Genomic DNA, 26,072 nt, shown 5'->3' with positions numbered 1-26,072 from the left:
AAGAAAAGAAAAGAAAAGAAAAAAAAAAAACTTACAGCTCTGCAGGGATTTCCCAGAATAGTAGCCTACTATCAGCTTGAGAGTCAGATGAAGGAAATAAGTCAGTTATCCACTGGAAAAATAAGCTACAGCAGTACAGTACATAGGAAACATCATGCCCATTCCCAGACTCCAGGGAGAACTGCCCTCAGAGAAGGACAGAAGGACTTCCTCCTGGTGGGAATATCGCATCCTGCGGTTTTGAGAATAACTGGAGCAGAGACGTCGCGAGGAAGACRCCCAAATCCACAGAGTGCCTATCAAAGTGGACGTTTCGCACTTCTTCAGGTTCCCACGAAACCTAGCCCATGAGCGCCTGGAAATTCTGAGTGCATCCATCCTCACAACAGCCCATCTGACGCTGACGCTTTGAGTATGGCTGTGAGGCAGATACGAATTTGGACAAACCGCCCTGCCTGGCAATGAGCCTTCTTCACAGGCACCAGGAAGAGGTCTGATTTCATGAGGTCCCATGTCAACACGTACAGAGCACAGCTTGAACTGCTAATGGCACAGAACTAAGACAACTTTGCTTCCTCCGCCTACAGCCAGTCCCCATCAGCCCCAGGTTCCCTGGGTCTTGAATGATCTATCACAGTCCTGACCTGTCACTGCTGCCATCGACACAGAGCAAGGAAGAGTCCTGCCTTGCACAGAAACACTTGCAAAAAACAAGAAGCAAGGAGTAGAAACACAGAGAAACATACAAAGAGATGCAATTAAAAGACATGATACTAGTCACATTACCACACCATCCTCTTCTCTCACAACATACTGGGCCACTTTAAAGGAGCTCAGATACTCGTTCATGTTTTGCAGCTCTGTGTCATCAGTTGCATCTTGGTTCCGGTCCAGAAGCTTAGAGATGGCAGCATCATCGTAGTGAATCACACTGCTGTCATCCACATCCTTATTGTCCCCTGGAGGGCAAAGCCAGGGGAAGGGAAAGTGAAATCACCATGCTGTAGAGCACAAGAGCCACCACAGCCCACTCCCAGAACCAGGCGAGCTCAGGATGGTGCAGGGTCAGAGAGGGGGAAGTCACTCCAACAAGGCGGGTTACAAACCTGGTGGCGTGCCACCGTGCTTTTTCTTCATGCCAGGAGTCACTGTACCACCTTTGGTTGACAGTGTGTCAGAGAAAGAGGTGACCGCATCCGGCATGCCGATCCGCTGGCCCTGAGAGATCATGCCTGAAAGCGGAAGAACATGAGAATGAGCCCTTGCTGCTCAGAGGTGGAGCTGTCTTGCTCAGAGCATCCCCAGCCCCTCCCTGACCTCACCTTCCACATCATCCTTAAAGAGCTCTTCTGTCCCAAATTTGAGGATGTCATCCAGCTCTTGCTTGGTCATGGAGCCCGACTTTGAGCCGAGCCCTGGACGGACCACCAAATGGGTGAGCATCATCTTCCTTTTGGCCACCTGAGTGATGCGCTCTTCAACGGAGGCTCGTGTCACGAAGCGGTAAATCATCACCTTCTTGTTCTGCCCAATGCGGTGAGCCCTGCTGAACGCCTGTGGGCGGAGAAGGGTGCTGGTAGGGCAGCTGCCAGAGGCTTGTCCGCAGCCAGCCTCACTCCGGCTTTCAGCAAGCCAGGAGGAGCCCCTCTCCCCCATAAGCAAGGGCACGAGTGCCAAGCGCTCAGCGCAAGGCTGGGAATCAGCCCCCTCGCTGCCGAGCACAGTGCCATCTGAGCAGTCCAGGTTTCTGTTCCCTTCAGGCTGCACTGGCAGCGTGGAGGCACCACCACAGGTAAGGCTGAATTCAACATTCAGGCTGCCACAGGGCAATGGAGCGAGAGGGGCTCCTCTGAGCCAATCTGAAATGCTTTGAAGAAGCTCTCCTTCCCTCTCAATTGACTGCAGGAGAGCTAACTTCCTAATGCAGGCCTCTCTGAGAAGCATCTGAAGGCAGGCAGCACGGACAGCTTCCTCTTAGGAACCCTCTGTCTGCAGATTCACCGGGCCCTAACTTCTTCGCTGTCCTACACCAGCACATCCCCTTGCCTCAGCCTCAGGAAAAAAGAAACACTGGCAGAAAGGGATTATAATAGTGTATGAAACTCTGGGGAGAGGACCTTCTCTTGGTTACTCCCTTCTCTCAGCATGGAAGCAGGAGAGAGAGAGAGGTGCTTCTTTTTGCTTTCCCATTATTTTTAGGGGCATTTTACACTCACCCACTCCAGCTGCTATTTGCCATTGATGGTCACCATTAGCTAGGGATCCACCATGGGCTTTTGGTAGCCCATGGTAGCCCAAACAGAAGTTCTCCAAAAGAGGAGGGGACACCTCGTTACGAACAAGCAGCAAAAAGAGGTGAGAACCCCATGGAACAAAGCCAATGTTCATACGCCAGACCTTTCCYGCAGGTCCAGAGCAAGGTCAGAGGACCCAGGGCTCCTAAACAGAATCACACCCTGTAAATATTGCAGAAAATGTCAGCAACCTGAGAGAAAAAAAAATGATTTAGGTCTACATTTAGGATCAAGCCAGTGTATAGGATGTGCAAACAGAGGGTCCAGCCAGAAAGGTACTTACTATACTGGAAGGAAAAGAAAAAGTAATAAACCTGGATGTCATTGTGGGGATTCCAGTCAGAATCATAAATAATGACTGTGTCGGCCGTAGCAAGGTTTATGCCCAGACCACCAGCACGGGTAGAGAGGAGAAAGCAGAACTGCTGAGCACCAGGAGCTGAGAAAGACAAACCCACAGGTGGCAAAAGGTGAGACAGAAAGTAGCTTGGCTTACTAGGAGATGTGCAGTATTGTGCTTTACTTATAAAACTGGGGAAACCGTCAGTCTAAACACAAAAGCAAGAGGCAGGGAAGGCAAGAAGTAAGAAGTACATCATTTCCTGGAAATCAGCTACTGGAGAAAATACAACTCCAGACCTGAAGGGGAAGTTCTGCAATCTACTGAGACCTTTAAAGGAAACGTATGAGTCTTTCAGACGAAGCAGCCTGTCTTTAACCCACTGGAAATTTATTGTATGACACAACTGAAAAGGTTTAATCACATGGTAAAAACAACTCTGCGCTATGCTTCAGAAACTTTGGTTAAAAAAGCTGCATAATGGCACACAGCCTTTGCCCACAATTGCCTATTCCGTGAGCAAGCATGGGGCTCCTTGGACACAAATGGCCTCATCCAGCAGTTGGCTGCATGTTGCAAATTCACCTCACTGCACAGAAGAGATTTAAGCCCATCCTGGATAGTCTTTTGAGTATTTTCCCTCGGTAGTGATCAACAGAGGTACTGTACAAACACTTCTCTCATCTCCCACAGCGGCATCAGTCAGCATCAGCAGCTCTGGAGAGAACAACGCAGGCTGGCTGCACTCACAAGGGAAGCGGGGTTAGAAACTAGCTGGATCCACAGGCTTGTTCCTGTYAACACGGCTACACTGGGCACAGCTTCCTCGTTGGGGAAACTCAGACTCAACTCTCTTAGCAAGAGTAAAGGAARGCTGGGCTGCCCCGACCGGCCCTGCTCACAGGGCAGCCAGAGACCCTGCGCTTCACACGGGTCAGTGGCACCACGGTAAAGGACAGCGCAGGAGCCTCCCTGCTTCGCCCCCTCCCACGCGCTCACACCGGCTCCCGGGGCCGCCCAGCTCACACTGCCCGCACCCACGTCCGCACTCGTCAAGGGAGAAGAAAAGTCAGTACCATTAAACCTGTCTATGGCCTCCTGGCGCAGGCCTCCAGTGATGCCCCCGTCTATCCGCTCGTACTTGTAGCCTTCGTACTCCAGGAAATCCTCCAACAAGTCCAACATCTTTGTCATCTGCACAAGGCAATTCTGGCGTGAGCAGCTCCGTGCAGCCCACAAGGGAGCAGCACCGAGGAGCAGTTTGGGGGGAGACCCCTCTCACAGCACAGCTGCCCAGGGACTCAGACATGTCGCTCCGAGGGAAACGCTATTCCCGAGACACAAGGAGCAGACAGACCTCAGCTCCCCACCTCTCACCACGTCCTCTGGGGAACACAGAGCTGCGCACCAACGCTGCCTGGCCCCCAGGCTGCACCCATGCTCACAGYCGGCAGGCACAACGTGGGGCAGGAGTCTGCCGCATGCAAACGGCAGAAGTACTGCAGACAAGGAGCCACCACGAGAACAACGCTTTCATGACATCTAGAGGCAGCTCGGAGGCCGCTTTGCAAACACAAAAGAATTACAGCTGAACAGCCTGACTGAAGTGGAACACTGCTACTGTTATCTCATTTTCATCGACAGATAAAAAGAAGTTTTACACATTAAAGGAACTCTCTCAGGAGAGAGCTGGAATGGAGTCCATCCATCATGATGGCCAAGTCTGCTGTAGTCTGTTATACAAGCTGTCACCAACTCTCCCATCCATCTCTACCTGTACCTATTACAAAATTCTCATTTAGGGTAAAAATATCCTTTAACACTTTGAGTTCTTCAATAGCACTTCCCTATTACTCACCTGGGAGAAGATCAGAACCCTATGGCCCCCATCCCGTAGCTTCTTCAGCATCTTTTGGAGAAGCATCAACTTTCCAGAAGATTTAACCAAAGAATTCCCATCATAGGATCCATTAGGCAGAACTGGTGCCTCCTGTGAAGCCATTCTTAGTTAGTGGAGATATTCCTCACTGCCAGAGTTACTAAGCACAGTCCCACACCCTCTGAATCAGATAACAATTCAAGCATCAGTTGAATTAAGCAGAATTTTGTCCCTAAGAAATTCTTCTGAACATGGCATTCTACTGTGGGAAGAGGTCATAAGGAAGACTCCGCCAGAGAGTGGGAGGTTTCCTGTGGTCTGCAGTAACACACTTCAATTTTGGGAACACACTAACCCCTAAGCCTCGGGGCAGGGGGGGAGAACACGACATTAATTTCATGGAGAAATTCACACATGCTTCCAAGACAAAATACCTGCATCAAAACATCCATGCCAAAAAACATACCTGTACCAAAAGGGAGATCATGGAAACAATCCCCTCTGATAGCTGTACACACACATTCCAAGAAATGTCTCCAAAGGAAGTTCACTTACCACTGCCGCCACTGGAAAGAGGTACGGATGATTACAACATTTCTTCAGATCCATCATGATGTTGAGCAACGAGACCTGRTTCCCACCACCTTTAGAATTCAAGGCTTCAAAATTCCTTGTCAGTATAAATTTGTAGTACTTCCTGCATGAACAGGGATGGGATAGACAATACTGTTAATATGGTCAGATACGAAATCAGCATAAACAGGATGGCACTGAATTAAATTTCACTAGTCTCAGTGAAGCTTCAAAAGGGAAGTATGGTATGGGTACTTTAGAAAGTGATGCTTTAGCATCTTCAGCCAGGGGACAGGTTTTGTTCGGGTGCTCTGTGGATAACAGTCCTTGTAAGCAGGATGGACTCCGGGGATACAGCAGTCAGGAAGACTCCTTCTGCGCTGTTGGTTGTCAGCGGAGTCTTGCACTACAGAACCAGGAAGAAGCAGTGCGCCTTTCCTCACAAATCCCCCAATCTCCAGGGAACACGTTGGTGAAGCTGGAAGAGCCCACCCACAACAAATGCACCTGAGCAAGCATCTCTTGTGGCAGCAGCACCACAAAGCTGTGAGCCAAGCCTCTGTGGTGATGCTCCAGACTGACTCCAGAGAAGCTGCCAGCACAGGCTGCTGCCCAGGTGCCGAAACGCTCATCTTGCTCCACTGCCACCAGCACATACTCTGAAAGGCTGGGACAAAACAGGCGCTTTCCACCAGGGCAGGGCTGGAGCCTGCAGCATCAACAACACTGTTTTAGCACTCCAAAGACCACAAGAAACAGGAGGCGGTTTGGCCTCAGCATCTTCTCTGTGCCTCAGAACTGGTAAGGGTCATGCAGCCAGGCTGCCATGCATCAAACGCTTCCTGCTGAGCAACCAGGACTGCACGGAGCCCAGATTAACATGGCTGAATGCACTAGGGTGGACTCCCCGGTGACATATAAAACACTTCACCTCTTCCCATGGCAGATCCAAGAACAGAGGGACTTCTCTGACCTATCAAACCCCACTGATGCTTCACTGCACCACAGACAGATGAAGTAATGTGAAGGAAGCCAGCCACACTGTGCCTCTGTGTTCCCAGGGGAACCAGTCACAGCTTGCTGGGATGTAATTACTTACTTCTGCATCTGGCTAAGCTCCACTCTCACGATCAGCTCAGTCTTGGCTGGCATGTTCTTGAACACGTCTGCCTTGAGCCGCCGTAGCATGTGGGGACCCAGCAGATCATGGAGTTTTTTGATCTGATCCTCCTTGGAGATGTCTGCAAACTCCTCCAGGAATCCCTCCAGGTTACTGTGAAAGCAGCCAGAACCACACAGCGCTGAGTTATAATGGGACATGCAAGAGTAAAGACATTTGTCCCTTTATGACTTAAACTCAAGGCTTATGACTTAACTCAAGAAAAGAGCTCTCACGGCAGACGATGAGGTAACACTCCCATGCCCGTATCCAAGTGAGCTACGGCCAGACTGAGGAGCTGTACTGATTGCTAGCGGATAATTCACACTAAATGCACTAATATGAAGTCTGAACAAGTTCCCCAAAGTATCACTGTCCCCTGAGACTGAGGGAAAGAGCAAGGTAGATTTCAGTCCCTCACTCACAAATCCACTAATTGTAAGGCAATATCTACTCACAGGGCCCCAAAAGGGGCCATTTCCTCAATGYGGATAAAATCTGGATTTACATAAAATGCCCACGTAGGTGTTATGGCAAACCATTGGGATTTTGTGCTCTGCCATCTACCTGCCAGTGCAGATTAGTGACATTTGCATGGCAATAACTGGACTCAAGCATTACCAAACAGATGGAGCCCTGCTGAACTGGAAAATCTCTATTTAGCAGCTCTGCTGGCCATAAAGACAGCATGTCCTTGCTGCTCTCCCTTTTCAAGGAGAGAACTGGTGCAACTTACTTAAACCTCTCTGGAGTCAGGAAATTGAGCAGATGGAAGAGCTCCTCCAAGTTGTTCTGGAGCGGAGTCCCAGTGAGTAGCAGCTTGTAATCGATTTTGTAGCTATTTAATACTCTAAAGAACTTGGAAAAGAAATCAAGTTAGAYGAAAACAGCTCGGGGAACTAACTAGTCATTCGGGAACTCTTGGTGCTGCAGATTTCAAGCACAGAGAGACAGCAGTGATCTCTCCTCCCCACGGGGCACACAGAGCCAGACCACAGCTTGCGTGTCCCAATCCCAGCCATCCCCATCAAGACCTGGCTGCAATTCTGAATGTCCTTGGGTCAAATCACCTGGTTCTTTCTGTGCTAGGGGCCATGCAAAGGTCTCAGAGGGTCTCCACACTGACAGCACTCAAGAGTACACCTACCCTCAGATAAGGAGGAGGAGGAGGAAAGGAAGTGATTCATTTTCATGAGAGTCCATCAAAAGACTTCTCAGCTACCCAGCAGCAACCACTGAAGAAACCAGAGGGAACATATCCACCAGATACCACCTCTCTCTAACACTAGTACTCGTCTAGGTTTATCGTCATTATGCAGTAGTTCTGGAAAAGCAGGTTGATTCTTTTTCTTTGAGAGAAAAAGCAAAATGCAAAGCTCCGCTATGCATATTCTGCTTAAAAATCAGTGATGGGTTCTCCTCTTCTTTTAAAACAACCAGCCTTGCATGTCTCCCACGCAGAGCCAGAGCAAGACATAAGACATACGGACTTCCTGACTAGATYGGACAACACTTCCCTCCTTGTTCCCTGGACTCGTCCTGCTGCAGGGTAGCRAGCAGAGGTTCAGCCTGCTGCCTGTACGACCAGCCAGGCTGCCACCTCCTTCCCAACTGAAAGATTTTCAATGCCAGAGAACGTAAAAGGCAAGAATCCTGCTGAAATGAGGGTGCCAAGCAGAGCCTGTGCAAGAGGGGGGTGGTTTTTGATTCCCAGAGAGAAAAGAATGGAGCAACAGATTGGCTGCATTTGTGGTACCAGCTGCACCAGTGTGCTGGAGGAATTGCTCACAAATGTCTGCTACCTACTTTGGACTGGTTGTTCTTCAGCCTGTGTGCTTCATCCACCACCAGACAGGCCCACTCTATCGAGCCCAGCACTGCCTGATCAATAGTGATCAGCTCATAGGACGTGAGCAGGACATGGAACTTGATCTGGGCTTCCTTCTAGACGAACAGAGGAAGAGAAAATGCAGAATAATGCAATGATAATAGAGCATGCAACAGGACAGCCCCCACCTTTAGGTGTCGCCCACAGCAGCACCATTCTAACACGGGGAGAAAAACAAGGGGGCTGCTTGCACCGTACTGCGCAATGCCAGCAAGCAGGGTTTAGTAGCAAATCACGCCCGCAGAAAATCTGTATCCTCCTGAACAGTCAAATGAAGTAAGGGACTACAGAAACAGAAAAGGGTCAGGCAAAACTGTTAAGCCCATCATAAATCTCCTCCACTTATAAACAGTGTCACCTTCTCTCTTTGGAAAATAGCCAATTAGGAATCCAGCAAAACTCTCTCTTTGGGTCAATTTCCCCTCCAAGTCCRCCAGTAAAAATCCTGAATTGCTCTGATGGATTTTGGGGAGCTGCATCAATTTGAGATTGCAACAAAGTGTAAACATTTTCCTTCCATCTGTACTGCCTTCTCCCTTCCTCTCTGCTCTCCTGAGCTGTTGGCCAGCCAGSTCATCCCTTCTAGCTTTTTCCTCCCCTTCTTACCTACTGTTAAAACCAGCTGGGTATGGTACAGACTGAGCTCATACCTTCATCCGGAAGACCTTCTTTCCACTCCGGATAGCATTGTCTTCAAAAGAGAACTCGTTTTCCCTGATGACTGATCGGCTTTCTTTGTCCCCCGTGTAGGTCACAACGTAGAAGTCAGGTGCCCACATCTCAAACTCACGCTCCCAGTTGATGATGGTGGAGAGAGGGGCACTGACTAGATACGGCCCTTTCGAGTGGCCCTGCTCAGGAAGACAAAGTCCAAGAAAGCTGCTGTTAGCTCTGTACCAGAAGGCTGAGAAGCTCACAGCCATCTCGGGGAGTGCCGGACGCTCACCTCCTTGTACAGGGAATACAAGAACACAATAGTCTGCACGGTCTTCCCCAGCCCCATCTCATCAGCCAGGATCGTATCAGTCCCTTGGGCCCAGGAAAACCTCAGCCAGTTTAGCCCTTCTAGCTGGTAAGGATGGAGCGTGCCTCCTGTGGCATCGATGTACCATGGCTGTTTGTCAAACTTAACCGTAGGCTGAAGAAAAAGACACATGACGCAAAGCGGTGAGAACCAACTCCCCCTCCTCTGAGCCAAGCACGTCCCTCTTTAGATCTCTGCCAGAACAGCCCCAAAAGAGACGCAAATATAGTTCACACCTCAGCCCTGCTCTTCAGCACCCAGGCTGCCGGGTCCCRCACACAGTGGTTTGCTGTGTGCCACCAAAGTACCCAGGAAGGGGCAGCATCAACATTCAACCTGCTGCGAAGACAAGAGAGTTGCCTTGCAGCCTCCTTCTCTTGATTCTTTTCCCACACTGAGAAAATCCGGAAGGGGCTGACCAGGCTCCTCACTGCACGAGGCCAGCTCTCCATTTGCAGCAAGACACCCATGTTTGGGGAAAAGACCCCCAAATATGCTTCCTAAGAACCCTCCTCCTGGACTTAAAGAAAGGCTCCATGATACAGACYGTGTTATCTCCTGCCTGTGCAGAAAATGATACCAGGTCAGAGTTCTGAATGAAAACGGTAGCCTCTGAAGGAGCTACGGGAGAAAAATGTACCAGGATGAAGGGCCCAGGCAGACCTCCCTTCCTCTGGGCTCACATTCTGTTGTGCTGTGCCTGCCATTCCCACTTACATCAACAACAGGAGTCTCTGGAGGCTTTTCTAGCTTCTCATCTTTCAGCTTTTTCCCCTTCTTGTTCAGCTTCTTTGGAGGGCGCGTGTCTTCCCCCAGCATCAGCTCCCTGGAACAGTGGGTGCAGATCAGGAAAAGGCAGACACACATGCATCTCCCAGTTTCCAAGTCAAGGTTAGAAATGCTTGTCAAAACCCATCACCTTTTTCCCCTTAGGAGCTTTTCTGGCTCAGTTACCACTGGGACTCACGGGGTATTAGTGATCCCCTTCCAACAGTCCATGCAACCTCATCTCAAATAAAGGATAACAATTTCCTCAGAACACTGTGTTTTACCCTAAAACAGACAGGCCTCAGCAACACGGGACCTCCCTGAGGCGCAGCAAAACAGTGCATACTACTAACAGTGTAAATACAGGGAAAGGGAAGCACAGGTTGGCAAGCAAGAGGTGGAAGGGAGCACAAGGCAGCCTTGAGATGGTGGGGTATCTCATGAAAGACCTTACCAAGGCCTGATTTGCAGGAAGTGCTCAGCAAAAGCCTCCGAAAAGGGGCTCTTATAAGTGGCTCCAGTGCATTCAAAAATGAGGGCACCTAGAAATCAGTGTTGGTTTAGAAAGCCTCAACAGGCTGCTACAGCTCCACATTTAAGCTCTCCCAAGTTGCAGCACACACCCACCACAAGCCTGCTGCTCAGGTGGCTCCTACCTGTGATTCCAGTACAGCTGCTTGAGGTTTTCGTAGTACGGGATGTCTATGTCGTCAATCTCCCAGGTGCACTGGTCATAGGGCAGGTCTTTCCACTTGATCAGATAATGAATGTCTCCCTTTTTATCAAAGCTAGAACAAACAACACATAAAGCATATCAGTGAAACAACAAAATGCAATAAATACCGTCTGAGCCAGGGCTTCACCACACTGGCACACTGCTTAGCAAGGGGATCGCCTCCCTGCTGACACAAAGTGAGCACCGACCCTCCAAAGCTTGCAAGACACTAATGAAAATCCCTTGAGATGAAGAATGCTACACACAATAGAACCTTAAATGCTAGTGCTCCAACTGCTGTCTCAAAAAAAACAAACAAAAAAAAAGATTCACATGATTCACATGTGAGCCTGCTGAAAAACAAGCCCCAGGGACATGTATGACATCTTTCTCTCACGTTCAGCTAGCTATTTTCACATACAAATGTTCACATATGAACATCAACTACTGCCAGTAACAGGGCAGAGGCAGCATGTCAAAAGGTAACAAATCCAGGAGCGTTCCTCTGTGAGGGCACGGTGGCTTCTTCAGCCAGAGATCTGACCACAGCCACACAAACAGCTACCCATAACCTGCTTCCATGCAGTTGGACAATTCACCCTCCGCTTTTACCTACATATGACGACATTCAAGCAGAGCTAGCACAACATCAAGAAAGAACGGGAGAAAACAGCAGAATCAGTGCAATGCTTTTGAATGCAAAGGGCGGCTATCAGACAGGATACACGCAAGGCGAGCAACACGCTTCAGCTGCAAACTAGGAGCCAGGCCCGTGATCACTGTAGTCAAACCAGCCCAGCCAGGCTGGGAGGACACTCGGAGCTTCAGAGAATACTGCAAACACACCTGCGAACAGCTCCTCTCTGGGAAATCTTTCCTATCTTCCTTGATAAGAAAACAGTGCCTGCCCTGAAGAAATAGCATTTATACCYGCACTTTGCTCTCTATTTTATACATTTATTAATCTCATATTGGCATTGAGAACTACTGTTATCACATGTGAAAGCATTTTCATGGATTAAGCTTTAAAGGCTGCTCTTCTACTTCACTGAATAACCTTATGTTCCTGTTTTATGGGACTGGGTGAATACCAGAGCTCTATCTGTTTCTTCCGCAGCATTTATTGCTCTTTGAAGTTTTGGCTACACGGAAAAATGAATAAACACACTAGAGTCTGATTATTKCCATATGGGGAACAAAATCTTACCTTATTAGCAGATAATGTAGAACTGGCATGGAAATTAGCCTGACAACTTTGGTTTTTGTCAATCACCCTTCAAGCACTATCGTCACTTGAGGTTTAGAAATTGAACAAAAAAGGTGTCTGTAGCTGCTTGGCATTCAAAAAAAATACGTGCACAGCAGAGTTCATATGCAGGATATTTCTTCCACAGAGAAAAAAAAATACGCAAATGTCAAGGCTTCACAGCTAAAAAAGGCACTTGTTCATATTCTTCTCTTAAGGCACAGCTCTTCGGGGTACTAGAGGGGGTTAAACGAGCATTACCCACCTCCTGGGTACACAATACTCAAATTCCTGACGATACCTCTCATTCGAGTGAAGGTGGTATGCACGGTTTCCAAGAGGAATAAATGGCATTTACTGAAATGGACTGGCGTCTGAGAGTAGTTTAGGTGAGTAATAGCAGCTGCAGGATGCAATCGATGAAAGAAAGACTGATCATCAGGTCACAGCAGAGATTTATGGAAATGTTAGACTGTATCAGGGAGCCAAATGATGCATCTGGGAAGAGGTTAACAGCCCTGCGCACCCACCTTTTGGAAAAATTTACTATCTCTATTTTTAATATGCAGTGTAACAGAAATAAAAACAATACCTTAATTCACTGCTAGCCTTGGTTTCACCTTGGGAGCACGCATCCAAGGTGATAGTAGCCTTGAAACAAGCCAGTAGTTAAAAACAAACACACACACGCTCCACAACTCTAAAAGACTGAGAAGTCAGTGCTGTAGAAGAAGGATGACATTAGCTTTCCAGCCCCGGGGCAGGGGATGAGAACTCAGCCAAGCTCCTCTCTCATGCRAACAAGTTGGCATCTCAGGACGCTCCCCAGGAGACCCAGGGCATTGTCCTGGGACAGACAGCAAGCGTGCGTGAGCCTAAAGTGCACGATCTTCACTGCTGAAGTGGCAGCCCCCGAGCAGCAGTGGGAGACCTGCCTGGGGACCCCTGTGCTCCGGACATGCAAAATTCAAGACTGAAACAACRCAGTCAGCAGATGTCAGCTGCTCTCCATGTGCAGCTCCAGGCCTCCACCAGCCAGCTGCGCCGCAGGTCCTCAGCAGAAACACGTCTAACTACTGCCTAATTAACAGTTGCCACACACTTGCCTTGACACAGAAATCCTGGAGCAGGCAGTATTGTTAGGTGTCCCAGAAGCTCAACTAAACACCTAAACCATCGGAGTAAAAACTGGCAGAATGGAAAAACAACACAGAGGACAGACCCGCTGCTCAGAGCTCCGTTTGCAAAACTTGCACAGGGCCAGGAGAGCACGGCAGGTTTCATCCTTGCCCTTTCTTTCCCTGGATTTCAATGACATCACTCAGCACCAACACCACACCAGAGGTTTGTGCACCCTGGCACACACCTTTCTGGTAGCCCGCTCACACATCCAGCTGCACACAGCTCCTCTCACCTGTGGTTCAGGATGCGGTGGATCATCATCCACTCGGGCTTGATGCCATAGCGGTAGAACCGCTCCTCCATCTTGGCATACTGCGGATCTTTGTTCTTCCGCTTCTCCCTCTGGCTGTCCTCATCCCCAGAGCCATAGTCAAAGGCTGGTGGCTCATCCATGTCATTCTTCCTTTGGTAGTTGCGGTACATCACAGTGTGGTAGAGCTCCAGCTGCGGCAGGACAGAGCCACAGTCACCCCTCCGGTCGCCTCGCAAGGGGCCTTGGCACAGGGTGCAGCCTGGGAGCCGTCACGCTTACCTGCAGCTCCTTGACCCAGGAGCAGTGCCAGTAGGAGAGCCCTGCCCACTTGACAAAAAACTCGCGCTCCGGGATCCCCTCCAGCACCTTGGGTGGCGGGAGAGCCAGCTCGGTGTCCGGCAGGGGCAGTACAGACGGCAGCGGGGCAGGCGGCTCTTTCCAGGTCCAGTGCAGGATACGTTGGACTTTGCCTTTTAGGGGAGGGCACTGAGGATAAAAAGGTAAATACGCAAGGGCACAGAGTTTAACGCGAGCCCTGTCAGCTTTACATGCTCTTCCCTACTCCTTCCCTTCAGCCACAGGGCCCCACAGCGTCCACTGATGTGCTGCTATACAGCAAAACGCCAAACGCCCTGTTTGTCAGGTTCTGACAGTTCAGTGCCTGGAACAGCAAGCGGGCAGGACACGGAGCCCAGGCATGGCGGGGTACATAGTCTGTGGGGGTGAAGTGCAGAGCTGGAAGGCAGAAAGGCTCTCGCAAAGTCGAGCAGGCTGCAGCCATCCCGAGACGGCAGGGAGTGCACTGCCAGGGCTACAGAGAGAGCATCAGTAGAGCCAGTGCTAGAAACTAGCTCTAGAGGGAAAGAAATCCCAGGGAGGAGAGGAACAGCGGATTCACTGCTCGCCAAACTGAACCAAGAGTGGCAAAGTGGGCGACCTGAAAAATTCCAGAGCCAGAGTGTGTTCAACTCACCTGGGAAACAGGCTCAAGAAAAATGCTACTCAGATCCCAGATCTCATTTCATATTTCTAACAAGGTAGACAGAAACAAGGTGGTGAGGGCAGAAAGAGGGGCACGGGGTGGGTGCTGGCAGCTGCAAACATGCCTGAGGATGCCCGTGACATTGCTGCATCCCCAAAGGCAACAGGCCTTGCTACCAGGACAGACTGCGACACAGCAAATATTTCATTATTCCCACATTTAAATCCCCAGTGCAGTTCAAGGCCTCACAAATCATGCCTACCTCTGCAGCAAGCCTGCCTCAGGTGGAAAACCCCTCTGCACAGGACATGCATCAAATGGGACTTGACATCCAATTTAAAAGCCAGCAGGGAAATTGCCAGTGATCTGCATGAGGCAGATTGTGCAGGCAACAGAGCTGTCCAGAGGTAGGCAGGGTCCTCAAATGGCAGCACGGGCAGTGATGCCCTTCCAGGGAGATGTCTGCAGCAAAGGGCAGAGGACACCAGCCTGGCAGCAGGGGCAGAGGCAGCAGGTATGTCAGCAGCAGGAGAGTGCAAAGGGCAGGGGGCGAGTAGGTGGCCAAGGCCTGCAGAGCCKAAATGCAGCAGCACCTGGGAGACCTCGGGACTGGCTAAGCCTCACTCCTGAGCGGGGCAGACAYGGGAGCAGGGGCAGGGTGACGAATGCTGGTAACACTCACTGTACAGCGCGGGCAGAGCCATTCACCGTTTGGTATTTCCGGCAGGGGCGGGTTCAGGCAGTGCAGGTGGTAGGAGGATGGGCATGTGTCGCAGCACAGCAGCTCCCCTCCATCCTTACAGACACGGCAGAATTCCATGTGGTCATCTTCCTCCTCTTCAGCACCTTCCTCTTCCTCCTCCTCCTCCTCCTTCGGCTCCCACTGGATGCCCTCCTTCTCCTGGGGAAGCGCATYCAGCACACTGCTGAGGGTTTATGTCGACAGCCTGCCTGCACCCAGGGAGCAGCAGCCGCGAACAGGGATCCCCCTCAGGGAGCCAAGCTCCCGGGTGTCACAGCCTGAGGCCTGCTCTGCTAGGACCCCACTAGTGCTGCCCCCAAAYGACGGCCAGGGTGCTGCTCCAGCTCTGCCCGGGGTCCAGACGCCATCCAGGCAGGCAAGTACTTCAATGAGTCTAAGGCTTTGTAAGCAAAGAATCTCATGAATGGCTTTCTCTACCCATCGAATTCACCGCGGTGCCGCCCGACACACGCGCTCCGGTGGTGATCACAAGGCAGCATCAACGAACACAGCTCTTATTGCAGTGCTGTGATCTGGYTGCAAAGAAATGACACAAGAGGTAGGAGACAGGAAATCACTGAGCCCCAGGTTCTGGAAGAAAGTCCCAAGGAAGGCTGCTGCCAGCATGAACAGCTCCCCATCCCACAAGGCCTGGAGCCCTGCAGTGTCCGTATGTAGCCTGCTCTGYGCAAGCTGTTATTTTACAGGAAGCCACGGCTACAGAAGTGAAAGAAAGATGATGGCACGTGCCTCTGAACTAGTTTAAGAGTCATGCCACAGCTCTGAGCAGTCTCTTGACGTCAACAAGAAGACATCTCGCTGCTGCTCCCCCCACCACCACAACAGCAAAACACTGCCAGGCACCCCAGGCACTCACACAGTGTGGGCAGCTCCACTTGCCCTCGGGGGCCTTCTCCAGCTCAGGGTCCAGGCAGACAAGGTGGTATGCGCGAGGACAGGTGTCGCACAGGATGATCTCCCCTCCCTGCTGGCACACCTCGCAGTAGTCTTGGTGGTCCGTCTCATAGCCGTCCCCTTCTTCGACTAGAAGCAAGGGACATGCACACCGTCAGTGGGACAGCAGAGCTGCCTGCTCTCCCGGGAGGGAACGGGACAATTGCTCCTCTATGTTACAGCTAAGGAAACGAGCAAAACATTTGATCTCAGTCCCCGCCTGTTACGTCCCCCTACCTCTCTGTCCCTCAGCATCACAGTTCTTTGCACACAGCATCATCTCACCTCTCTGTCTCTCTTTCCACACTGTATCATCCTTTGGTTCCTTCAGGCTCTCAATGGAGAATGCCAGAACCTGGAGAGGTTGCAAGGGAGGCCAGTCAGAGAAACCTCCACAGATACCAGCACCATCAACTGCAAACGCACCATGCAACAATAACACAGCTCAGAAGGACTCCTCCTCCTGGGACTGCTCTGGTCTTCCTGGGTGCTCACTAGGCACAGCGGCAGGAGCTCACTCAACTCAGGGTAGAATGAAAGACAAAAGGGAAGAACACTTTGGAAGTGTGGGTAAGGCTCTTCGCAGTTCCCAGCTCTGCCAGAAGCTCCCTGGACAAACCTCTGAGCTTCCTCCAGCACAGGCAGTGGAGAACATTCATCTGTCTTCCCACAGGAGGACAGTCTGACCCGTCCAGTTCACAGTGTCCCTGGTGCAGGGACTGCTGAGACCCAGCACAAGGTCTCCAGATCAGTTAGAGCTGCTGTGCACTGCTGTCGCACACCAACAAGCCAGAAGGCAAAGCAATGCCCTTTGCACACAAGGTGCCAAGCCTAACAGCCAGCCCTGCCTCACGCACTCGGTTCCCACCGACCTGAGAACACAAGCCTCACCCACTGCAGGGCGGACGGTCTCATTTCACATCCTAACTGTCCCCAAGACCAGACACTTCCCTTTGATTTCTCAGAAGCAAAAACCTGCTGGTAAAGGTAATGAGAAAAAGAATTTTCCTGAATCTCAAGCATCTTGTGCTGAACAAGAACGTAAGCTAGAAAGGCAAGCAAGTGTCCTGCAGCAGTGCAGGCGGGAGAGAGCATAGCAGAGAGCACCACGAGGCCAGGCCTGCCCCGGAGCAGTGGCCTGCCAATGGAGCGGGCAGCCAAGCTGCTGCACCCACCCACGGCCAGGGGTGGAAGGCCAGGCAGCGCTACAGCGGGCCCGGCAGTCTCTACTGAACGGAGGAAGAGCAGAGTCCAGGGCAGCTCAGCACAAAGGGGCTTCTCTCAACAGCAACAAAGAGAAAGAAGTGCCATCAGACACAACTAACTGCAAAGCCCCCCAAGAGTGAAAAAATGAAAGAATATGCGCACAACTGCTGCTACACAGCCACTCGAAGACTTTGCCAGATGCTTTTCACTGCTGTTCACGTGCCTTCCTCTTCCTATGCCATTATCACAGATCTTCCACCGCCCAGTGCCTGATGGCACATCTCACAGAGACAAAAACAGCTCCACTTTCTTGCATTTTCTCACTCCTACCCTGACCTACTCCACTAGGATCTTGCCAAAAACCTATGTATCTTCATGGTTTGTTCCTGTGAAAATCACTTCCCTTGGAAGACTTGTAAATTGTAGAACTTTGTTGCCACTGGACAAATTCTGGTGGGAACATGCATGCAGCCCCAGGCAGGGTACCAGCTGCCTGTATCAGCCTGGGATCTGCGCTGGTGCCCAAGGCGCACAAGGATTCCTGGAGTGGGCAAAGGCCTCGGGCTGCGAACAGACACCAAGATGGGGAAGGCTGGTTTTCTGTGCTGTGTCACGGCACCAAGGTAGGTCTTTGCAGCAATTTCTCTCCTGAAGCAACAAGAAGTGAAGACACAGACGAGGTTCAAGGAGAGGCGAGCCCCAGACGGTGGCTGGTAACTGGAGAGAAGACTGGAGGGAAAGATGACTGTGGGTTGACAGAAAGGCCCTGATGCCAGGCTCCTCCTTCATCAGCACATCCAGCACTGTGGAGGTGAGCCAGTGCCCAACGGCAGGACCTGCTTGCTGCCTCCTTCTAGGCGCGACTCCGCCAGCAGCAGAGTTTGGACAGCAAGGAAGAACCTCTCATCCCACACACAGACAAGCACAAGCACATCCTCTCCCACTGCGTCAGTGTCAGCCACTGCTTGGAAACGCAAAGACCACAAAAGCACGTGTCTGAAGAGCGAAATCCAAACAGAACAGGAACAGAGTATAAAGGAATGGCCTACTCCTCTTTTTCTTTCTCTTCCTCTTTCCTCTCTTCCCCAGGCCTGCTGAGCATTCGGAGCGCACTGAGGAGCTGTTGATGCTGGCACTGTCAAAGTCGGACTCTTCCCGTTCTTCCTCTTCACTCTGCAGAGGGCAAAAATCAAACCACACACATTCTAAGTGAGTGAAGCACCAACGACCTGCCAAAAACTGCATGGTACCACCAAYGAAGGGCTGAGCTCCTCAGGGCGCACTCAAGAGGAACACTGGATGGTTTCCATCCGAACCGATCAGCCGCTGCATCAAGGATGCTAGCAGCGTTATCACACCCGGGGCACTGAAAGACTGGGGTCATAAGGCTATGTCATGAAGCGTTAGGAAGCAGGTACATCTTCTGTATCAGATCGATGTCCCTGTCATGCAATCAATCAGTGTAAGTCTGGACTAAAACTAAAATYCGAAGGCAATCATTTTGCTTCGCTCAGCACAGCCCAGGGGCAGCTAGCCCAATTCAGCAGCAGCATCACAGTGCAATCTCTGAGCAGATCTCAGAGCACATTTAAAATGTGTGAAGCGGTATGTCAAGTCTCCACCCTGCTTATCTGACAAGAGGTGGGCTCTGGGTTTCCCCTGCAGTCTCTCATCCTTGCTAGGACACACATCGTATTGCACAGCCAGCCAGGCACTTTCGGAAATGCTCAGCCTCTCTCAAAGTACAAGGCATCAGCCAGCTGCACAACACCACGCTGCCTCCACCAGCACTCTGCGTGGAGCATCAGCTTTGCAGAACTTTGCTCTCTTTCCCCCCCCAAACATTCATTTCGGTCTGTGTTAGTCAGTCTGTCTGTGCATGTCRGTGTTCCTGCTTCATCTTCTTTAGAACATGAAAGAGTTAAACAGGTCAAGTATTCAGTGGTATCAAAACRTAATAATATGTCTGATTTCTTATTCTGGAGATGAGACTCACACGTACTAATCCCTGACTTGCACACATAATAATTGTGTGCTTAGCACTCCAACTGCAGGAGCATGTCCAAGCTATTACTAACTCTCAGAAACGCATATGCACAAACCTAGAGTCCATCTAGAGACATACGATGAATTTTCTGTGATGTGTGATTGAAAAACGCAGCAGTGAATGACTGCCTCATATCACTTTTTCACCTCAACCTCTGATGCACAAAATAACTTACAAACAGGTTACGTTAGTGAAATAGATCCAGAGAGTTAGTGAACTCCAGTAGGGCTGAATGAACGGGATTTTATCAATACTATCACGACCCTCAGAAGTTCCACCCCTATTGAATAGTTATTTACAAGATTTACTCTTCTTCAGAATTCTCCGCATATAGCTGATATTCACATGCTAACAAATGCACAGTATGCAAATTGCAGCAGAGCTCCTTTGCTGTGCACTTACTCGGATGGTCTGGTATCCCAGGATTATGCTGCAGAATCACAGATGCTAGCAGGCAAGCTATAGTAACACAATTAAGACATCTGATAATTCTCTTTGATGCACAGTTCAGCTGGACTGCAAACCCCGAAGAATTCTTTTGCAAATGAAACCTGAAATGATGGTATTACCGAACTCACCAACGAAAGTAAAAGCGATTATGCAACTTTCGTAGAAAACATGCCCAGACACGGTGTCTTTAGACCTGTGAGCCTGGACACAGTTCTCTATCAAAGGGACAGAACAAACATGCTGAACAGAGATTGGCGTCTCACAGAGCAGCATGAACAAGGTTTTAAGGTTTCTTCACAGCAGCCTTCCTCCAGGGYGACCACAGCAATTCCCCAGCCAAGAGCGACTTGTCACCTCCCTTGGATGAGACGGCCCATCATGCAGAGGGCCAGTGAGGGAAAGATGCACCCCTAAGGCTGGAGGACACAGGCAATGCAGAGATTTGTGATACTCATTCTCTCTAGCAGGTGAATGTCATTGCAAGAGGAATAAACGAGTTGGCAGGCACAATCCAATCCTGCGTGAGAAACATGCATTTGCCTGCATGAGGGAGATTTGTAGGGGAAGGGGGCTTGTCTTGCCATCTTCCTGCCACACACCCTCGATCCCAGTGCCCAGCGCGGAAGGAGGTAGTGCACACTTACAGAAGAGCTCTTTTTCCTTTTGCTGGGGATCCCTCCAAAACGGAACTTCAACCCTGCCATCTTTTTTCCCTTTCCCTTTTTCTTCCCATCTTTGGAGCCCTTGATTTTCTTCCGCACACCTGGACCTGAAAAAAGAACAGAAGACTTGCTTGGTACTCAGCTGTCCTCAGAATCACCCCGCACCCCAACTGCAGAGTTTGCATGAAGGGTGAGAAAGCTGTGGGGCCCCACAGAGCAGTGAGGTGGCGAGCGTTGGCCACAGAGCACATCCTTTGGCTCAGAAAGGCAGTGCTGGAAAGCCCAGAGCCAGTGCCTGAAAAGAACCAAGAATCCGGAGGATGGCTTGTCTTGGGAGRAAAGCATCTGCCCAGGAAAGGGACTGCAGCTCACAGCCCACAGTGCTGAGAGTACCACAGAATTAGCCTCTTAGGTCTGCGAAGTAGAGAGAAGGCAGCTCTTTCCTCCCAGGGGCAGCCAAGGAAAGGCAGGAATGCTGCACTAAGCCAACAGAGTGGGAAGGCTGCTGCAAGCTGCACTCTTGGTTAACTGCCAGCTCTGAGCTGCTTGTTCAAAACCTCTTGTGGCATCAGGAATTGATGACTGCATAACTGGAACAGAAACATTCCTGAGAAACAGAAGCGCAAACAAAGGGAGATCCCTCCCTTTCCCACTACTGGTCAGCTTCTGCTGCGATTCACACAGCCCCTTCTAAACATGGGGAAAACAGCAAGAATTTGCTGTCAGAAACAATTTATAGTAAGAGATTCATTTCAACACAAGTAAGACTATTTCCATAGGAGCCACTGCCAATTTAGATGTTTATCTCACTGTTTGCAAATCCTCATTTCCTTGAGGACAACCACCTTGCATCCACCTGATAGGAAACTGAATTCTTTCAGAAAAGAACTGCAGCCTTACTGTGAGTGTTCTTCAGTCAGCGAACTCCTCRCTGTCTTAGAAAAGAACCACCAGGCTGCACTGCCAAATGGTGCGTACTCATCTGGACAGAACACACCTGCCTTGCCCGTGCCCTTCAGCCCTGGCCTCGCTATTCCAATTTACCGAACCACGTCTCCAGCCTGGAGATGCTTTGCCATCATTGCTAGCCTGAAGACGTGTCTGGCTTTGCACACTCAGCAGGGCCCAGCAGCCGGACAGGATTTTGCAGGTGAGTGTGACCCCCTCGCTGAGCTCACCATTGCTTGGCACCTACCTTTGCCCTCCTTGGTCTTAGCTTTCCTGATGACAGTGGGCAAGGCACACTGTGGAGGGCTGGCAGCGAGCGGGGGGGCAATAGTGACAGTCTCCACAGCTGCAGCTACTGCTGCGGCCGCCGCTGCTGCCGAGCTGCCCTTGAACGGGTTGTTGGCACTGAACTCTCGCCATTTGGCACCAAGCACAGTCATCATCTTGGACATAGGGATCTTGGGATTCTTCCTGGCTATTAGAGGCCTGAAGGGCAGCAGAGAGGGAAAACAATGAGTTAACAGAAACTTTGCTGCGTGCCTGCTCCTGCTTATCACATGCTGTAGAAAGGTATTGCAGCTCATCAAATGAATCAGTGATCAGTGCCTCCTAGCAGCAGGTTAGTACAGTTCATTGGCACCAGCTGCACTGGAAAACTGAAACAGCAGAAACCAGAGCTTTCTTTGAAAAAAAGTGCATAAGGAGAAACACTGAAACCTTCTCAGCGACTGCTTCCCCTGAAGTACGTGTTGAGTTTTGAATGGCTCACAGCACAAAGTATTGCTATCGTTACTCACTTTTTCAAAGAATTTTTTCAAATAAATGCACACAAAAATAGGATTTTGGGGAGAAGAAGAGGAAAGAGAAATATTTCTGCTGTTTTCTTGACAAGTCTACAAACAAAACTGGGTCCTGAGTACTGTTTCTTCTAATCACATAGGGAGCAGCAGCAMGGAGCTCACGATGCATTAGACTATCAGCTGTAAAGTCTTACAGAGTTCATTAGAGGTAGAGGCAGTTATTAATGCCATAGCAGCAACACAGGTAGGTCACTCTCTCTTATTTCTGGTGCCAAAGCGCCCAGGAGTCATGCCACGACTGCTTGCACTCACCCCAGGGCCAAAAAGCACCTTTTGGGGAGGAAACTACCCTTGTGAACAGAACTCCCTGTACATCAGACTGCTGGATCTGAGGACAGCTCCTCACACCAGGTCCCCAGTTGACATTTTCAGGGCACGTGCTTTCAGCGGCCCAGCAGAACTTCCCTTACAGGTTTACCACCTTGACTGAGCAAAGACCAAATCTCAAACACTACACAGGTCCACAGCCAGACCTTACAGTTTCCTACCTGAGAAACTGACTGAAAGCCTTGTAATTAGTCAGAGTATGATAGTCTTCTTCTGAAAAAATGTAATCTACATCATCCAGGCCCCATTCTTCCATTAGCTGAGCAGAGCTCTTGGGCTCCTATAGATTTACAAAGAGACATTATTAACRTAAACAACTGAGACTCTCTAAACAAGCAGTGCGAGGCTATATCCATTGTATACTCTGCACCAAGTGTTCTGCCTAGGTAGCAACACATGGGATTTTTTTCTGCAATTTCAAGACAGAGTATGCACAAGTGCTTAGAAAACTAATGCTTTGTATACTACCAAGAAGCAAATGAATGCAGCACCTTTCGAATGCTTCCCTAACCATGCAAAACAGGGCAAAGCCTTCGTGGTTTCTTATCTCCAAAGAGCACGATTTCTGCTTGCACATAAAACAAATAATATGGAAATACAACACTTGATTTGCCAGTAAAAAGGCAAGCCCGTGTTTGTGACCCTCTTAGGAGAAGCCTTCTCATGCTGGGATGCTGCTGGAATTACAGACATGGTACTGTTTAAAAAACAAAACCCACCACAACCTCAGTGTTATTATGGATGCTTTTTCGTTTGCTTTAAATAAAATAAACAAATAAATCATTACTTTCAATAGCATTGCTGGCAACTGTATATCAAACATCTCCTGAGACCAGCAATGACAGAAAATCAGGCAATATGGCTGGAATGAAACAGGCCAGTGGAGTTTCAAAACTCCACTTTTTGTACAGAAAAAAGCAGAGTGAAAGCAGAGATTCCAGAATATTAAAATTTTTGAATTTTTTTGTGCACCACATCTTGATCTTTCATTTTCTGCAAATTTTGATAACATTGTGCATTTTTTTTTCCACTTTTTGGTCTAACTGTAAATTAGTTTATATTTTGAAATCGCAAAGTTTTCCAAATACAATTTTCAGTTCAATCCCAGTCACATTCAAACTAGTGCAGCAGCACGCTCAGTTCACCATGTAGCTCCTGGAGCACGTGCAAGCAAGGATGCTCCACATCCTGAAATATCAAATCCCAGAATGCAAACATGGGTGAGAGTTTGCAGCATTAATCTCTTCCTCGTCAAACCTAGGAAAAGCTTCTCAGGAAACCCCCAGCCCACCTTTTCTAAAAGCAAGCTGCATGGAACCRATCTGCCACTATCTGTTCTCATGTTTAGGGAACAGATACGACGAATCTCTGTTACTCAAAAGATGTGGGCAGACAATCCAAGTAATCAAGTTGCCTCAGTTTAAGAAGTTACTGTTTGTTATCCGCTGCCTGGGATCTCAGCCAATGTAAAACACACCGGCTTAAATCGTGAGGAAAAGGAGAGTTAGGACTTGTGAGGGCACGTCGGCAAGCAGTTAAATCAGTAAGCCCACTGGTTAGCACTTTGCTCACACTGCCATGATTTAAACAAATGCAATTTATTTGTAAGTGCAACCGTGAATGACCAGAACACACAACTCACGCAGTGACTCACTGAATGTGGTAACTCAAAACATTGGCAGGGATCTAGCCATACTCTGAGATTCCCATTCTCTAGCACTAGCTCCAGGTAAACACATCTTTGGTACCTTTAAACCTCCGTCCTCGTTATCATCCTCCTCTTCATCCTTCTTTTTCCGTTTCGGTTTTTTCTCTTTCTTTTCTTTCAGTTTTTTCTTYTTCTTTTTGTTGGGAGAATAGTCACTGCCTTCACTCTCCGACTTCTCCTCTATCTCCTCTTCRTTGTCTGATAATTCATCATTGCTCCCCTAAAACAGAAAATGATGACGGAGAAAGAGCAAGACCCACCTTTCCTCAGCTTCCCTCAAACAAACCTTCTCAGACAGCAGGAACCAAACTGCTGTCACCACCCAAAATCAACATTCAGCTGCTGCTCCACTGAGGGTAGTAGGAGGAAAATACCATAAAAAAAGCAGATCTGGAAGCTATGAGAAGCAACTGACCATGGAAGAGACAAAAAAGAAATCTTTGTTTTAACTRGAACTTTGGCTTCAAGGAAGTTCTGCAATCTCTGTTCAGTCTTGTGCCTCAAGTCCCCACCCGTATAATGGAGACATTCTTCTTTATAGGGAGACATTCCCTCYCTCCTTTCCAGGAGCACTAGAAATGCATCAGACAAAACAAGGTACTCTAGGCCACTGGGAATCACCAGGAAAAAGAGAAAAGAAAAAAAAGAGAGAGAGAGAGAGAGAAAGAGAGAAACAGGAGAAGGTAATGCAATACAGATGAAATCACATTTGAGAAAAGCTTGCCTAATCCAAAATATATATAAYAACTCTTTATGCTTTTGTCTCATGACTTGGGCTACAGTATGCGCATCAAGGAGGACAAGAAAAGCCATATTTCGCCACAGTCGTGCAAATGGATGTTTATTCTGCCTCCATATTGTAACACGCTTCTTTAAAGGTGCCCCGATGCTGTAAAACTGTAGCACTGACGCACCATTCCGAGAAGTGGTGGCGTAAAACAGAAAAGCAAGAGACAGCAAGCCAAGAGCAGTAACTGAATGTATATATTAATAACAGTCGTATAGTAAACAAAACTGCAGCACCTCTGAGAAGCAGCTAATTGCTCTGCTGAAAGATCCTAAATTTTCAGGTAGGTAACATTTGAGATTGGCATAACACATAGTAACTTCTGATGTTCTGCTCTGGGTTTGCTTATAGCTTTCCATGAATAAAGGAGTATTCCTATATGCGGTGTGAACAATTTTTTTTTTAAAAAAAAAAAAAAAAAAAAAGGCAGAGGGGAAGGAAAAGAATATATTTTCAGTTATATGCATATCTTCCAGCTTACCAGACAAGATACTGTGCTAGAGTATCGCTTAGTTGCTGTTTCATTTTTCTGTCAGCTGGACACTACGTGCTGTATTAGAACTGTGTGACTACAGGAGGAATTCACCCGTCACATAATGCAGCTCTAGTCCTAGTGGTTGTTCAGAGTCTTAAAAGGGACACGAGAGCAGAACAAGGCTCAGGACTGAATCAGTCAAGGTTMCTCAAGTTCCTAATTCTCACAGCCCCTCGCTTCCAGAGGTTGTCCGACACACGAAACCTCTCCTGCGGCTCTTGGTGACACACAGCTCCCTCCAGGTGAGCTGCACGTCTGCAGCAAGGCGAGGCAGCCCCTCCAGGAAGGCCAGAGCCCTGCTGGGGGGCTGGCAGAGGAGGTCTGCTTCCCCGCAGTCRGATCAAGCGCAGCAGAGACTGCTGGGGCAGAGTCGAGGATCCTTGCTCAGAGAGGAACTGCGACCTGCTGCACCACTCCGACAGCGAACACACTGCCGCTGTGCTGGAAACCGCCGCCTGCTCGGCGACAGAGCACCCGGGTGCCGAGAGGGCTGCGGAAGGAGGCGGGCGGCGCGGCTCGGGCGCCGGCTCCGGGCCGGCGCCG

At 49.5% G+C, this 26,072-nt stretch overlaps 1 protein-coding gene across 1 annotated transcript in view; it reads right to left on the bottom strand.

Moving 5' to 3' along the window:
- The window catches only part of CHD5 (chromodomain helicase DNA binding protein 5), a gene marked incomplete at its 5' end in the record, with an annotated part of 46,854 nt that overhangs the window by 12,613 nt on the left and 8,169 nt on the right, over window positions 1-26,072 (bottom strand). Inside the window, 23 exons of the mRNA XM_085318490.1 lie at window positions 787-959; window positions 1,107-1,232; window positions 1,323-1,554; window positions 2,609-2,733; window positions 3,711-3,828; window positions 4,493-4,624; window positions 5,069-5,210; window positions 6,186-6,359; window positions 6,982-7,103; window positions 8,052-8,189; window positions 8,784-8,984; window positions 9,080-9,271; window positions 9,875-9,983; window positions 10,582-10,713; window positions 13,301-13,512; window positions 13,601-13,807; window positions 14,986-15,204; window positions 15,923-16,089; window positions 18,255-18,378; window positions 20,347-20,471; window positions 21,560-21,798; window positions 22,661-22,779; window positions 24,248-24,427. Of these exons, the coding sequence (XP_085174616.1) occupies window positions 787-959; window positions 1,107-1,232; window positions 1,323-1,554; window positions 2,609-2,733; window positions 3,711-3,828; window positions 4,493-4,624; window positions 5,069-5,210; window positions 6,186-6,359; window positions 6,982-7,103; window positions 8,052-8,189; window positions 8,784-8,984; window positions 9,080-9,271; window positions 9,875-9,983; window positions 10,582-10,713; window positions 13,301-13,512; window positions 13,601-13,807; window positions 14,986-15,204; window positions 15,923-16,089; window positions 18,255-18,378; window positions 20,347-20,471; window positions 21,560-21,798; window positions 22,661-22,779; window positions 24,248-24,427 (3,708 nt within the window). The remainder of the gene's footprint in view (window positions 1-786; window positions 960-1,106; window positions 1,233-1,322; window positions 1,555-2,608; window positions 2,734-3,710; window positions 3,829-4,492; window positions 4,625-5,068; window positions 5,211-6,185; window positions 6,360-6,981; window positions 7,104-8,051; window positions 8,190-8,783; window positions 8,985-9,079; window positions 9,272-9,874; window positions 9,984-10,581; window positions 10,714-13,300; window positions 13,513-13,600; window positions 13,808-14,985; window positions 15,205-15,922; window positions 16,090-18,254; window positions 18,379-20,346; window positions 20,472-21,559; window positions 21,799-22,660; window positions 22,780-24,247; window positions 24,428-26,072) is intronic.

Source organism: Rhea americana, unplaced genomic scaffold (genome assembly GCF_003343005.1).
Source record: "Rhea americana isolate MKP2758 unplaced genomic scaffold, rheAme1 scaffold_539, whole genome shotgun sequence".
NCBI lineage: Eukaryota > Metazoa > Chordata > Aves > Rheiformes > Rheidae > Rhea > Rhea americana.
Note: the sequence above shows the minus strand (reverse complement) of the source record. Positions and strands in the feature narration are given on the sequence as shown.